Source organism: Mustela erminea, chromosome 5 (genome assembly GCF_009829155.1).
Source record: "Mustela erminea isolate mMusErm1 chromosome 5, mMusErm1.Pri, whole genome shotgun sequence".
NCBI classification, from domain to species: domain Eukaryota; kingdom Metazoa; phylum Chordata; class Mammalia; order Carnivora; family Mustelidae; genus Mustela; species Mustela erminea.
The window spans coordinates 50,681,452-50,697,347 of NC_045618.1; the positions used below are offsets into that span (position 1 = coordinate 50,681,452).

At 41.1% G+C, this 15,896-nt stretch overlaps 1 protein-coding gene across 1 annotated transcript in view; it reads right to left on the reverse strand.

Annotated features, from left to right (window-relative positions):
* Positions 1–2,546: 2,546 nt before the first annotated feature.
* LOC116590082 (X-linked retinitis pigmentosa GTPase regulator-interacting protein 1-like) overlaps positions 2,547–15,896 on the reverse strand; it is a 45,262-nt gene continuing 31,912 nt past the window's right edge. Inside the window, exons 4-10 of the mRNA XM_032341747.1 lie at positions 12,368–12,633; positions 11,126–11,216; positions 10,280–10,393; positions 8,118–8,223; positions 4,135–4,158; positions 3,098–3,244; positions 2,547–2,624 (exon numbers count right to left, since the gene is read on the reverse strand). Coding sequence (XP_032197638.1) covers positions 2,547–2,624; positions 3,098–3,244; positions 4,135–4,158; positions 8,118–8,223; positions 10,280–10,393; positions 11,126–11,216; positions 12,368–12,633 — 826 coding nt within the window. The remainder of the gene's footprint in view (positions 2,625–3,097; positions 3,245–4,134; positions 4,159–8,117; positions 8,224–10,279; positions 10,394–11,125; positions 11,217–12,367; positions 12,634–15,896) is intronic.

Sequence of the window (15,896 nt, forward strand, 5' to 3'; positions counted from 1 at the left end):
AACTGCCTTGGAACTTTTGGGCCCTATTGAGGAGTTCCTTAGTATCACTTCTGTTTGGGTCTCAGATATCCCACGGAGCAAACAACCCAAATCCCATCTATCTCAAGGAACTTCTCCAGCATGATGGTTTTCTTCAGGTACTGTGTACCAAGACATTCTCAGGCCTACTGAATTAAAAACGAGGAACAGGGGCACCTGGCTGGATCACCCCGAAGAGCACATGACTCTTGATTGAGGGGTTGTAAGTTCAAGCCCCATGCTGGGTGCAGAGGTTACTTAAATAAGCTTTCAGAGAAATGAGGAACAAAATACTACTCTTTTCCTACTCTATTCTTCTATATACCTTCACCAATGGCTGGTTTAGAGAATACTTGCCTTTGAACTAGATTATAGATTACTACACTGAAGGGCAGGAACTAACCTTTTCAATGGCTGTACCCCCACACAGCACTGTAACTAGATGTCAGAGCAGGCCCATTTTGAGTGTAAAACACACACAATCTGTCTTTGATAATTTACGTAAGTGAAGTGACATTGATAATCAAGCTATTATTTCTGCAGAGGTCTTTACCTATTTTTCATTTGAATAAATGTGGTCTAAAAACAACTTGCTGGGCACCTGAGTGGCTCAGTTGGTTAAAGCATCTGCCTTCAGCTCAGGTCATGGTCCCAGGCTCCTGGGATCGAGTCTCACATTGGGCTCCCTGCTCAGCAGGGAGTCTGCTTCTCCCTCTGCTTGTTGCTCTCCCTGCTTGTGCTCGCTCACTCTCTCAATCTCTTTCTCTGACAAATAAAATCTTAAAAAATAAAAAAATAAAAACAACTTGCTTCAGCTAGTAGTAAGAGTTCTCAGAGAGCCTGGGTGGCCCAGTCTATTAAGTCTTCAACTCTTGATCTCCCCAGTGTCATGAGTTCGAGCCCTACAATGGGCCCCACGGTGGATGAGTAGCCCACTTAAAAAAAAAAGTTCTTGGCACTTCCTAGCCATATATTACATGATGATCCAAGCAGAAAACATTCTGAGTGATTAAGTGAAGAAGCTAATAGTATTGTTTTGTTACACAGAGTCGTCAAAGTGGATAATCCCTACACCACTTCGTTTCTCTGGGTTGAAGAGCATCAGATATTCCCAGAAGGCTCCCATACCAATCTCCCAAATCTATCTCCTACTGCCTTTAACTGAGGCAGAAGGCATGTTCAACTATTTTTTAAACTTCCAGGTATTTTATGTTATTTTATTTTTAAAGATTTAAAGGGGCACCTTTAAATTTAAATTTTTAAAGATTTAAAGGGGCACCTTTTAAAGATTTAAAGGGGCACCTTTAAATTTAAAGGTGACTTGGTGGGTTAAGCCTCTGCCTTCAGCTTGAGTAGTGGTCTCAGGGTCCTGGGATTAAGCTCCACATCAGTCTCTCGGCTCAGCAGGGAGCCTGCTTCCTCCCCCCTTCCTGCTTGCTGCTCTGCCTACTTGTGATCTTTCTCTCTGTCAAATAAATACATAAAATTTTTTTAAGAAAAAGATTTATTTATTTGAGAGGGGCTGGGGAGGACAGAGAGAGGGAGACAGTCTTTAGCAGACTTTGGGCTGAGCTTGGAGCCTGATGTGGGGCTCAATCTCATGACCCTGAGATCATGAGATAAGCCAAAACAAAGAATAGGACACTTAACCAACTGTACCACCTAGATGCCCCTAAACTTCCAGGTATTTATTTTTAAAGATTTTATTTATTTATTTATCTGACATAGATAGAGAGAGCACAAAGCACAAACGGGGAGTGGCAGGCAGAGGGCGAGAAAGAAGCAGGCTCCCCAGTGAGCAGAGAGCTTGACACAGGGCTCAATCCCAAAACCGTGGGATCATGACCTAAACCAAAGGCAGATGCTTAACCAACAGAGCCACCCAGGTGCCCCAACTTCCAGGTATTTTAAATTTCAAAATTAATAAATTAATATATGCTTGTTGTAAAAAAATTAAAAAGATACAGAAGTAAAAGTAAAAGTAAAGTAAAAGTGAAAGTGCCTCTTCACCCTACTCTAATCCTTTCATCTCATGAGGGGTTTGCTGATTCTCTCTCTCTCTCTCTCACACACACACACACACACACACACAAATCCCCCATAAACTAAGTCAGAGTTAATATATTCTGTTACAACTTTTCTTTTAATAATCTATCTTAGACATATAAGTCTACCTCATTTTTAACAGTATCATAGTATTTAATGTGGGGATGCAACATTATTTATTTAATCAATACCTATCAAAGGAAATTTGGATGTTTCCACTTTTTTTTTTACTATTAGTAACAATGTAGTAATTAACATTCTTATCATACATTATCTTTGCAAATACATGTTTATGCATGTTTCACATTTCTATAGATAGCACTGAATTCCCTTCCAAATAGACTGTGCCACTTTATATTCCCACTAACAGTATTGAGTACCAGCATTCCCTTACCCACACTAGACATTATTTTAGAATGTGAGGGCACTTTTCTATAATTTTCTTTTATAACAAATAGTACTCTGGGACCCAAACTTGGTACTCACTTTTCTAAGAGTTTTTCATAATTGTCATTCAGCAGGTTTCGTTCTTTTTCCAAATCTTCAACTCTCTCCTGAAACTAAGAATCACAGTAGAATGCCTGAGATAAAACTGTAACACCCATCACTTGAAAATGTCTCCCCTTTCTGCAGCAGAGTGGGGCTTGGATAGGAAGCTTTCTATTTTCATGTCTCACGTCTATGAGGAGCCATTCAACTAGTAAGGCTTGAAGCAACTGCTGTGATAGAAATTTTATTGGAAATAATGAGGATTCTCTGAAGCACATTTTCAAGGTATCTGGGTTTCTACTGTTAAAGCAGCAGCAGAACATTATAATACAGCAAAAACTTTGGAGAACAGACATAACTATAAATCCCAGTTTTTCCCCTAATGGTGTAATCTTGAGCAAATTACTTAACCACCTGGAGCCTCATTTTTCTCACTTGAAAAAATGAAATAGCCATAGTGTTGGTAAAATACACTTTTTAACATCTGTGAAATTGGATTGTAACTTATAATGGATGCCACCTTTCAATTAGTATTGTTATTTACCTCCTTCAGTGTTATCTGCAGGATGGACACATCTTCCAATTGGCTCTTGAAGCTCACAGCCTTCTTGCTCTGCTCCTTCAGTTCTGCCCTGAGCTCATTCACTTGCCCCAGGAGGGCATCATGGGCTGTACTCAGGATTCCCTGATTCTGGGGCAAAAGGAAAGTTGCTCTGGGAATGGTCATATCACTCAGCAAAAATGGTCTCAAGATACCAGCAACTTTAGCATTCCCTAGTGGATCTCAAGAAGAATGACTTTGATTAATAGCACAGTGCCTTTGCACTGTAGATTAGCATTGTCTATCACTCTAGTATTTCTCAGGAATTATTGTTTCCCTGTTAGTGAGGATTTTCCACTCCAGGAAACTATGATGCATAGTTCCTGAGCATAAATTTTCCCAAGGTCCAAATTGAACACTGGCTCTAAGTGAAGTGAACTTTTCGTAGCTGCCTTCATGTTCTAAGCTATCTGAATGCTTCTTAGGGTAATACACTTTTCCCTTTGCACCTAACAAAGTGACATGTTCACTCAAGAAGTTAAGTATGCATTTTTTCTGGTGAACATCTCTGGCGAGGAACAGCTGTGGCTGTTCATGCTGGGAACTCTGACTTAGTAACTTTTAATCATGGTAATTCACCTGGCTTCACCTGCACCCCACTCACAGGAGTGAATGGTGCTGGACATTTAAGAACATCAGAGAAGGTATGCAATAATTTGTTATATTTCATCACCTCATACATGCTAGAGGAATACTCCTAGGAATTTCTGAACAAATACTATATAATTCTCTCTAGGAATAGGCTGAAAAATACTATGCCATGTATTTCAGACTTCAGATTTCAGCTGAATGAAAATGCCACAATAAATATCTTCTGATCATGGTAATAGGACATTTGTCTTAATAGAAATTTTAGGTCATAATAACTTCGATTTACTTGGCTAAATTCTGGTATTATGGTATTTAAAGATTAATACAAATTTCTTTGGGTTTTATTCCTCTTACTACTAAGAAATAGAGATTCAAGGAATCTTCTGTACCTTCTGGAGCAGAGTTTCGTATGCCTGAAAGAAAGAAATACATATTGTTCCACTGATTTATCAACTTGATATTCGTTTTGATATTTATCTCTGTAATACAAATGTTTAAATGGTTAGTTTAAGAGATATTTAAAAATTCTCATAAATCAAGTCAATTTGTATACTTGTTTACTAATTGCTGCTACTTTTTCCTACCCTAGCTTGTCAGGAGGTTTGTGAACATAACAGATGATGCAATTTCTTTTAAAAAGCATGAAGGGCCATTTATTCACATTTGTTTTGCATTTGGTGGAATATCCAAGAAAAATATTTATTTTCAGAGTAGGTGCAGTCCTTCACTCAGCATGCTTCAGGAAGTTTTCTTTCCAGGAGCACCTGGGTGGCTCAGTTGTTAAGGATCTGCCTTTGGTTCAGGTCATAATCCCAGGGTCCTGGGATTGAGCCCTACATTGGGCTGCCTGCTCAGAGGGAAACCTGCCTCTCCTTCTCACACTTCCTTTGCATGTGTTCCCTCTCTCGCTGTGTCTCTCCCTGTGAAATAAATAAAATATTTAAAAAGAAAAGTTTTCTCTCCAGTTTTAGAAACAGAAAAGGCAACACTTGGGGTACCTGAGTGGCTCAGTGGTTTAAACATCTGCCTTCACTCAAGTTATGAACTCAGGGTCTTGGGATTGAGCCCTGCATCAGGCTCTCTGCTCAGTGGGGAGTCTGCTTCTCCCTCTCCCTCTGCCTGCTACTCCTCTGCTTGCCTTGCTTGCACTCTCTGTCAAATAAATAAATAAATTGTTAAAAAAGGAAAAAAAGGGAAAGAAAAAGCAACACTAATCAAACTAACTACAAAAGCTATTATTGGCTGAGCAGTACTGTGTGTTTCATTATCTGTTACATTATGCTGATTTTAATGATTTCACATATTTTATCTCATTTAATTCTCACAGCATATTTGAGACATAGTTATTACTGAAACCTTAAAAATGAGACACCACTGGGGCGCCTGGGTGGCTCAGTGGGTTAAAGCCTCTGCTTTCGGCTCGGATCATGGTCTCGGGGTCCTGGGATCAAGCCCCGCATCGGGCTCTCTGCTCAGCAGGGAGCCTGCTTCCTCCTCTCCCTCTCTGCCTGCCTCTCTGCCTACTTGTGATCTCTCTCTCTGTTAAATAAATAAATAAAATTAAAAAAAAAAAAAAAAAGAGACACCAGGGGTGCCTGGGTGGCTCAGTGGGTTAAAGCCTCTGCTTTCGGCTCAGGTCATGATCCCACGGTCCTGGGATTGAGCCCCACATCGGGCTCTCTGCTCCGCAGAGAGCCTGCTTCCTCCTCTCTCTCCCTGCCTGCCTCTCTTGCCTACTTGTAATCTCTGTCAAATAAATAAATAAAATCTTTTAAATAAATGAAACACCAAAACTCAGAGAGTTAAGTCACTTGCTCAGTCACAGTGCTATCAAGAGACAGAGGCAGTATTTTACCTCAGCTTGTCTAACTCAGAGTCTGTGCTACTGACCACCACATTTAATGCTAAGGGATCAAGATAAAGGATGACTAAAAAGGCAAACTGTTGGAGAAAAACAAATCGTAAAACCTACATTTTAAACAATTGTGGGTGATTACTCCCCATTTTAGCTCATCTCTACCACTACAACTAACATGGGTAAGGATTCAGAATGGCTTGCTTCCTTTTTTCCTTTAATGTGATGAAGACGAGTAGATGGAGTTTTAAAAAAAAATGTAACCCTAAAAATGTTGCTGTTTGCCCTTACAATTTTATATTATCTTCCTTCCCATGTTTCCACATTCTGTAAGTGCTACCAAAATTAACCAAGTCAAAAGAATAAAAGCATGTGCATAGTTCTCTCTGAAACAGGTTTGGTGGTTGACCTTGTGAAGATGCCTTTTATTCCCATTAGAACAGAAGAAACCAGGGCAGTGCTAACTGCAGCCAATCTAGATGAAAGATACCACCATCATCTTCTTGCTCATGCAGAGACCCAGAAATCATCTTTCATTTCTCCTTTTCCTCTACCCTTTTGGTGATGAAGTCCATTCTTCTACTTCCTGGAAGTTCCCAATATAGTCCTTTCTCTGTGGGCCTCTCTCACTGCCTTGGTTGGGACCCTCATCTGTCTCTCTCGGACCACTGCAGTCATCTTTTACCTGATCACTTTACGTGTATCAGCCAACCTGTACTATTCATTCCACCGCCAGATGATCTTTCCTTCTGGTTTTGTGATTTTCAATAAGTTGAAAATTTCAGAAAAATATAAAGACTATATCAGTCCTCTATAACTCTACTACTCAGAGTTAATCATTATTTTTTTAAAAGATTTTATTTATTTATTTGACAGAGAAAGAGACAGCAAGGGGAATACAAGTAGGGAGAGTGGGAGAGGGAGAAGCAGGCCTCCTGCTGAGCAGGAAGCCCGATGTGGGGCTTGATCCCAGGACCCTGGGATCATGACCTGAGCCGAAGGCAGACTTAACTGACTGAGTCACCCAGAGTTAATCATTTTTTTTTTAAAGATTTTATTCATTCATTTGACAGACAGAGATTACAAGTAGGCAGAGAGGCAGTCAGAGAGAGGAGGAAGCAGGCTCCCTGCTGAGCAGATAGCCCTATGCGGGGCTGGATCCCAACACCCTGGGATCATGAGCCGAAGGCAGAGGCTTAACCCACTGAGCCACCCAGGTGCCCCATAATCATTATTTTTTAAAGTACCATTTCTTTATTAAGATGTATTTCAAAAAACTTCAAACATTAAAAAAAGGCAAAGTAATCACTTTGGGGAAAAAACTGATCATGTTATCAACTTGTTTCAAACCTTTCTACAGCTTCCCACTGTCTATAGATAAAGTCTAAAATCCTGATAAGGCTTCCATGATCCGGTCCCTCATGTTTTTCACCTCTGTGGCCTGGCTTATACCTCTCCTCTCTAGGAAAACCCTCCCCTCTCTTGCACACTTATTAACACCTGCTAATCTTTCATTATCCCAATATTTGGCTCATGAGTATATTCCTTTATGAACCCTTTCTGGATCCTGCACCTCATTCTCTGGAAGAGCTGACTTCTGTGTTCTCGTGTCTCTTGTGTTCCTGCCACTACCCTGCACTTGGATAGCTGTATTTGTTTACATCTTGTTCTCTTGCTCTGGTGAGTTCCTTGAAGGTAGGAGCTGTTTTACTTTGTAATCTTTGTGTCCCAGTGCTTTGCGCAGTTCCTGGTACTCCATACATATTTTGTCAATAAAAGAATGGTGCTGATCTATCACTTAGACACTTGATGCCCCATTTCCACCATTCATATATGAGTTTCTCTTATGTGGTAATGAGAAAAGATCATAAGACTTGGTGCCAGATAAAATTGGACTCAAAGCCTGCTCTGCGCACATAAGTATTTTTATGACTTACGCAGGTTACTTAACTTCTTTGAGTCTCAGTTTCCTCATTCGTTAAATGTACTTACATTGAGGGTTGTTGTCAGGCTTAAATGAGATCATGACGGTAAGCAACTAGACAGAGTCCAGCACATGGAGAGTCCTCAGTAAAGACTAGTCTCCTTCCCTTCCCCTGGGCCTGCTCTTTGCTTCTCACCTTAATTACATTCTGGTGTGACCCTTGGCTGGGACCTTAACTCTGGTTCAGGTTAACCCCACTTAATTCTACCTTAGAAGGCAGAGCTTGAGCCTTCTTCCTAAAAGAGAGATAATGGAGTATTGGAAGAAGAATGGATTTGGAATTGCAAGGCTTGGATTTGAATATTCCCTATAAGTTGTGTGCTTAAGTTTAATTGCTCTTATTTGTGGTCTTCCATGTATGCAATGGAGAAAATAATACTCTCTTTTCCCCCCAAACTGGCAACAGACAGTTTCCACTGGAACTGGATGCCTGATTGGGCCCAGTAGGGCTTCTCAAACAACCAAAGACACCAGAGGTCTGAGATTTGAGGGTATTCCAGGCCATCCCACACTGGCTTGCCCTGGCAGCTCACCTCTTGAACTTCTGTTAACTGTGCTTTTGTTGCTACCAATGAGGTATTCCTTTCATGTAAGAGCTTCTTAAGCCGAATCAGCTCTATATTCTCCTTAATGGAAGCGCTGAAGAAAGAAAACAGTGTTAAGACATTCTGTGAATGGACAGAATTAAACATCTCCCCTCTCAATACTGCACCAAATAAGAGTATCTTCCTCTCGCCTCTTGCCTTTCTATCTCACCCACAGCATACCAGAAGTAGGAAGCAAATGTACACTCCAATAAATAATCTCCTCTCTCCCATTTCTCCTCATAAGAGCTGGGATTCAACAGAGACACCACCAACCTTAAAGTCTGTGTTATGAGAAAACATAATAGTAATTTTTAAAATTATGGTGCTCACAATTTCTCAACCTCGTAAAGTCCAGCTGAGTCTGGGTCCTGTCTCCTTAGAGAAACCAGAAAGGTATGGATATGGAGGGAAACACAGGGGAAGATTATTATTTCTCAACCTAGAAGACCTCATTTTCTTTATTATTTCTAAGTATTGAGGTGGATTTGGGTTCATTAGGCTCTATCTCAGTGATTCCCAGTCTTAGCTGCTTATTAGAATCATCTGGGGAAGTCTTTACAACCTAAATAATTGAAAAGGAATCTCTGGGGTGGGGTCCAGGTTTCTGTGGATTTGTTTGTTTTTTAATTTTCAGGATCTGTTTACATGAAATAATCTGTATTATTATAAGATACACAAGCTTTTGATTTTATTTAATTATTTTGTGTGGTAGTTTGATATTGTATTACCTCACATATCATTTATTTTCTCAATATTGTCTTTTTTGGAATAGAAAATTTCTTTTATTTTTCCTCCAATTTTTTATCTAAATTCCAGTTAGTTAACATGTGGATTAATATTGGTTTCAGGTGCAGAATTTAGTGATTCTTCACTTACATACAACATTCATAGTCATCACAACAAGTACCCTCCTTAATACCCATCACCCATTTAACCAACCCCATCTACCCACCAATCCTCTAGTCTTCTTGGTTTTAAAAGATCTCCAGATTGAAAACTATGTTTGAACACGAATGTTTACAACAGTTTCATTCATAACGGCCAAAAGTTGGAAGTAATCAAAACGTCATTTGTAGGTGAATGGATGAACTGTGATACATCCAATGGAAAGTTATTCATTGCTAAGGGAAATGAGCTATCAAGCCATGAAAAGACATGGAGGAAACTTGAATGCATATTGCTAAGTGAAAGAAGCCAATCTGAAAAGACTGTATAGTGTATTTTCCCAACTATATGACATTCCGGCCAAGGCAAAATCATAAAGATCAGTGGTGCTAGAGGTACGGTGGTAGAGAGGGATAAGAAGGTAGAGCACAGAGGATGTCTAGGGCAAGGAACCTACTCTCTATGATACTACAATGGTGGATACATGTTTATACATCTGTCCAAACCCACAGAACGTGCAACACCAGGAGTGAACCCCATGGTAAGCTATGGGCTTTGGGTGATAATGATGTATCAGTATGGGTTCAGCCACTGTCACAAAAATACCACTGTGGTATGGGATGTTGAGAGTGTGTGGTGTGTGGGGATGAGCAGTATATGGGAAGTCTCCGTACCTTCTGCTCAGTATTGCTATGAATCTAAAACTTCTCTAAAAAATAAAGTCTACTTTAAAAAAATGTTCTCTAAAAACTGATGCTCAGTGAGTGCTTAGAACGCCTATCTGATGATGGGGATGAAAAAGTTTTCCTTCTAGGCACCTGGGTGGCTCAGTTGGCTAGGCGACTGCCTTTGGCTCGGAGTCGCAGGATCGAGTCCTTCATCGAGTTCCCTGCTTGGTAGGGAGTCTGCTTGTCCCTCTGACCCTCACCCTTCTCATGCTCTTTCTCTCTCTCTCTCTCTCTCAAATAAACAAAATCTAAAAAAAAAAAGAGAAGTTTTCCTTCTGTGATATAAAACAGTAGATCTTCTAATACACATAAACATTCTCTTTAGGGGCATCATTTCTTAACCCACATGGGAATCTACATCTATTTCTCAGATTGAATTTAAGACTGAATTGAATCCCAAGAATTCTCCTTTCCTCTGGCAGAGTAAAGATACAAATAAGAATCTCTTACTTTTTCAGCTCATATGGCTCGAGGCATGGAATGCCACACTCTTACCGAAGTTCTGTGGCCTTCTGAGCACACTCCAAAGAGCTTCTCTGTTCAAAATCTTCATCTTTGGACCACATTTTCTCAGGAGACTTGGGTTGTTCTTCCACTAGCATAGTATTGCTGGTCATAATATGAGCACAGTTAGGCATGCGCAGACCAATGAGTTTAGTAGTAATTATGACTTTGCTGAAAGAAATTACACTCTGATAATTAAGAACATTACACACAAAAAAGAAGAGATAGGAACTGCTCTTTCAGGGGTTTAGAACTGAGTTCTCACATGGATGAAGACAAATTAGAGGAGTTAGTAATTTTGATATGTGTGATAGATAATCTTACCAAATACAGCTTTCAAGTATCAAACAGAAATATAAATGAATTATGACCTAAGGGAGAAAAATAGGAAGGGAAAGAGAGGGAATACCTTCAATTAAGGAGAGGGTCTTATTTGTCTTTCCTTCAAAGACAGATGGTTATTTCCTATTTTTCTAAATTTTTTTTTAAAGATTTTATTTATTTGACACAGAGAGAGAGGGAACACAAGCAGGGGAAGTGAGAGAGGGAGAAGCAGGCTTCCCACTGAGCAGGGAGCCAGATGCAGTGCTCAATCCCAGGACCCTAGGATCATGACCTGAGCTGAAGGCAGAGGCATATCTGACTGAGCCACTCAGGCGCCCCGATTATTTCCCATTTTTAAGCAAATAAAGTTGACATTTGACCAAGGGTGCACTTTTGTCTTCTCTGATTATGTTGGGAAGACCTGAAAATGCCAACATTCACTTGTTCCCTAAATGATGTATTTCCAATTAAAGCTGAAAGTGTAACAGTGCAGGATAAATGAAAAGAACTCACAGTTCACTGGATATTTCACCTCTGGTCTTCCCATTTGTCCCATGGTTCTTGAATGTGGGAGGGGCTGTGTAGCTCAGCCTGTCAGTAGGCCCTAAAAGTTTAGACAGAAGATGCAGACTCTGCAACAGAATTTCTCCAGAACACCAACTGCTAAAAGTAGAGAGCCTTGAGACCTGGGGGAAATCCTCATAAAGATCACTAATCCCAGAGGAGAGGTTCTCAGTCCACTCTTGCAAAGATATGCAACTACAGAGTTACTAAGCCAGCGGTACCACAATCTGCCAAGTAAGAGTATAAACAGAAAGAAGAAAGGTACAAAGAAGAAAGGGACTGTGTGTCTAACTCTAATGCGTCATTATCTCTGGCGTCTGGTATGTAACTGGTACTCAATAATGCTGAAGTCAAACTGAAATAGAACTTAGACTTACTTGATTTTTCTACTTTTAGCTGTTTTTTCAAAGATTCGTTTGGCTCCAGTAGGAAGTTTGAAAATATAGAACCATACGAAACAAAGCTCACACTGAATCCCCAGAGTAGAGACACCTCATTCCAGTGCGGTGGGTGGGCTAGCTGAAGGAAATTTACACAGAACATTTTATTTAATTCAATGTTGGGTTTCCATCAGCCAGAGACTCTCAGCCATTTAGAATACAAGAAGAAGAGAAATTGCAATTGCTCACTTATAGCCTGACTTCTAGGCCTGGACTTCAGAAATGGACTTTGGACATCCCTAGACTGGTGGAATTGTATGCAAAGTTTTGACTATGTCTTATGTGCACTTTTCTTGGAAGGAGACCTAGCTGTGATTCTAGTTTCTTAAGGAGTCCACTTCCCCCCAAAAGCGAAAAGACCCAGTCTTTAGAGGCACAGCCACTTAGCCCAGGATCCCAAGGGCCCTTTAGAGAGAGACCTGTCTTAAGATCACTGCCTTTCACACTGGAGTGGGGACATCAATGTCAATTCTAATCTACTTTCTAGGCCCACCGCAGAACTTAAGCAGCAAAATTCCTGTTTTGCTAGTCCGATTCTCTCCTCAGCAGTACTTCATGCTGAAGTGAGAATTTTGAACCTGGCAAACCACCCAGGACAACAAGATTTTAGGGAGGGAGAAAGCACTGGGAACAAAAGGACTAAATGAGGTGGTGAGTGAAATAAAGCAGTGAGGAGGAAAATGGGGCTGACACATCAATCCTTCCCAGGGTTTCAGCACTGTTGGAAGGAAACTTGGTTCTGAACCTCAACCCCTCTTGGGTTTCTCCAGCACTGGCCGCACAGCAGTGTGGAGCTGTCTGTGTCCCACATGGACCCAGGGCTGGGAGTGTCGGGAGCAGGGCGGACAACACGCTGGAACTGCAGTTGTAGCCCATGCATCAGGGGGCGGTGGTGCTTGGTGGGGGGGTTGCCGGCACCCTGCATTCTGCCGTAGTCTGGCAGGCTGCTCTGCCTCTGCCACCTCTGCCCTCATGTTCCTGCCCATCGATGTCAGCCGGAGTAATGCTGTCCTCATCCTAGGAGCAAAAGTAGAGATAGTGGGAATGGCTTCTCCTTCTGTGAATTATGTTATTATTTCTACAGTTGATTTGGTGATACATTATCATGAACTGATCTGTGATATAAATTTATCTACTGTGATCTGTTATGTATACTTTAAAATCAATTTTCTATCCACAATTAGTTCTTGGAGGGCAGGGAACACTGTGGTGTCCCTCTTTGTCCATTCTATTGCAATGATTACAAAATCATTTTAGTAAAAAATGTTTGGAGCACTCCTCAATAGATTTATTTATACATCTATTTTTAAATTATATGCATTTACTTCTGTCCTAATAAACTGTGTTCATATTACAACATAAAAAGACTAATTTTTAGGGGCTCCTGGGCGGCTCAGTTGTTAAGCGTCTGCCTTCTAGTAGGGTCCTGTGATTGAGCCCCACTTCGGGCTCCCTTCTCAGCAGGAAGCCTGCTTCTCTCTTTCCCGCTCCCCCTGCTTGTGGTCCCTCTCTTGCTTTCTCTCTCTCTCTCTCTGAGACATAAATAAATAAAACCTTTTAAAAAAAGACTAATTTTTAAAGGGGAAATAATTAAATATAGGAAGAAATTTTAATATTTGCTTTTCCCGTCCCACTTGTCTGCACACCCCTGTATATGCACCCAACTTTAAGGGTTACTCCTCCACAGCCCCTAGTATACACCTCAGTAGCACTTAATATATGCCTAGCCTTACTTATAGTGGATAGCCAATCACTGTTTGTCATCTTTTTTTTCCCAAGTAATCTCTACATCCAAACTCACAAACTCAAGATCAAGAATTGCAGGCTCTACAGACTGAGCTAGCCAGGCACTCCCACTATTTGTCATTTTGACCTACAATAGGTCATTTTGACTTAAAATCATGCTTTCAATCCTTGCCATCAGATTCTGTGACTCCTGCCTGCCAATTCTGACATATTATCTATGTGGCTTTCGGCACGTCATTAACATTTTGTTCTCAGTTTCCTCATCTATGAATAAAGATAAAAGTAGCACCTGCCTCATTAGATTGTTATGAGGATTAAATAAGTCAATATATGTAAAGTGTTTAGAGCATTGCTGTGTGTTGTAAGCACTGTAGAATTAGCTATTATTACATATCCTTATATCCAGATAGAGAAATCAAGTCATGAAATATAGCCAGGTAATTTGCCCAAAGCCAGAGGAGTCAGGAGGATGGAATCTAATTTAGGCACTTAATATTTATAATCTCGAGGGTTTCTTTTTTATTATCAACCAAGAAGTAAGATTTTTTGGCCTATGCAACCTTCTGCTTTGGCCAGATTCTTGAGTTCTCCACAATGCAAAAGAATCTCCACTTTGAAGAGGGCTGGCATACAATAGAAGCCTGTATCTGTGCATTTTTTTTTTTTAAAGTGGTCTCCATTCTGGGTGTGGAGCCCAGTGCAGGGCCTGAACTCATGACCCAGAGACCAGGACCCAAGCCAAGATAAAGGGTCGGACACTTAACCAACCCAGCCAGCCAGGTGCCCCAATATCTTGAATATTCTTAATGCAGCTCTGAACCACTCTTGGGGATTATCAGTGAGAAAGCAAAAAGCTGCTCTTGACATTGGGGAATTGATCTGACATAACCAGTTCCCAGTGTTGTTTGAAGCAGGCCTGGTGCTCACGGCTAGGCCATGTTATTATCCTGTTGGACATACCTCACAGAACACCAATATCAGACAAGGCCATTGAGACCATGATACTGTGATACTGAACAAGGCCATTGGATAATTTTGTCCAAACACAGACAAAAACAAGGTCACTGTGCCACACACAAAATACCAAACATTTTCTTTTCCTGGTTAATGAGTGACTGCTATTCTAACCAATTATAGCTTTAGCCTCACTCTAGTCTACATTCTCTGTAGATAAGATTGACTGAAGTATCAGGACACCTGTGTGGCTCAGTTGGTTAAGTGTCATGATCTCGGTGGGGGTGGGGCGTGGGGGGTTGGGGCTCAGCAAGGAGTTTGCTTCTCCCTCTTCCTCCACCCCTCCCCCAACTCGCACACTTGCACATTCTGTCCTCTCCCTCTCTCTCAATAAATAAATATCTTTTTAAAAATATTTTATTTATTTGACAGAGATCACAAGTAGGCAGAGACAGGCAGACAGGCAGAGAGAAAGGCAGAGAGAATGGGGGAAGCAGGCTCTCCGCCAAGGGCTCGATCCCTGGACCCTGGGATCATGACCCAAGCCAAAGGCAGAGGCTCAACCCATTGAGCCACCCAGGTGCCCCAATAAATGATACCTTAAAAGAAAAAAATCTACTGAGATATCCAAACACAGAATTTTCCCTGCTTTCTAACAGTATCAAATCTGGAGCAAACTCCTGTTACCTTGGACCCTCCCACAAATCACCCAATTGAAACTCAAATCCTATAACAGATATTTTCCAACACATTCTTACTGAAATAAACATAGTTCTCCATGGTGTGCATTTCTCTAGCTATAATTAGTAATAAACACCACCTGCTCAAACATACAGGTATGTTCCTGCTAGTCTTTCGCTAAAAGACACTGACACCAATATCCTCAAAATATGTCCTAGAGATAAAATCTGAACTTTCAGAACTCCCTTTCTTCCCATCTGATTATCTAACCACACTCCATCTCAGAATCTTCTCCAGGTCCCCACCCAAGAGATCCACTTTTGGAAAGCCAATACTGTAAGGTCACTGTATATAGTATAATTTCAGAGTTAAGAGCTTTCGGTGCTGCCGCTTGCTTGCTAGCTGTGACTTTAAGCAAATTACTTACTTATTTCCTTTTCGTTTTTTTTTTTAAAGATTGTATTTATTATTATTATTTTTTTTAAGATTTTATTTATTTATTTGACAGAGAACACAAGTAGGCAAAGAGGCGGGCAGAGAGAGAGGAGGAAGCAGGCTCCCTGCTGAGCAGAGAGCCCGATGCGGGACTCGATCCCAGGACACCGAGATCATGACCTGAGCCGAAGGCAGCGGCTTAACCCACTGAGCCACCCAGGCGCCCAAAGATTTTTAATTTGACAGAGAGAGAGAGATCACAAGTAGGCAGAGAGGCAGGCAGAGAGAGAGAGAGAGAGAGGAGGAAGCAGGCTCCCCACTGAACACAGAGCCCAAGGTAGGGCTCCATCCCAGGACCTGGAGAACGTGACCTGAGCCGAAAGCAGATGCTTATTAACCCACAGAGCCACCCGGGTGCCCCTTTCCTTTTCCTCTTAATAGCACCTCCCTCACAGTAATAAATA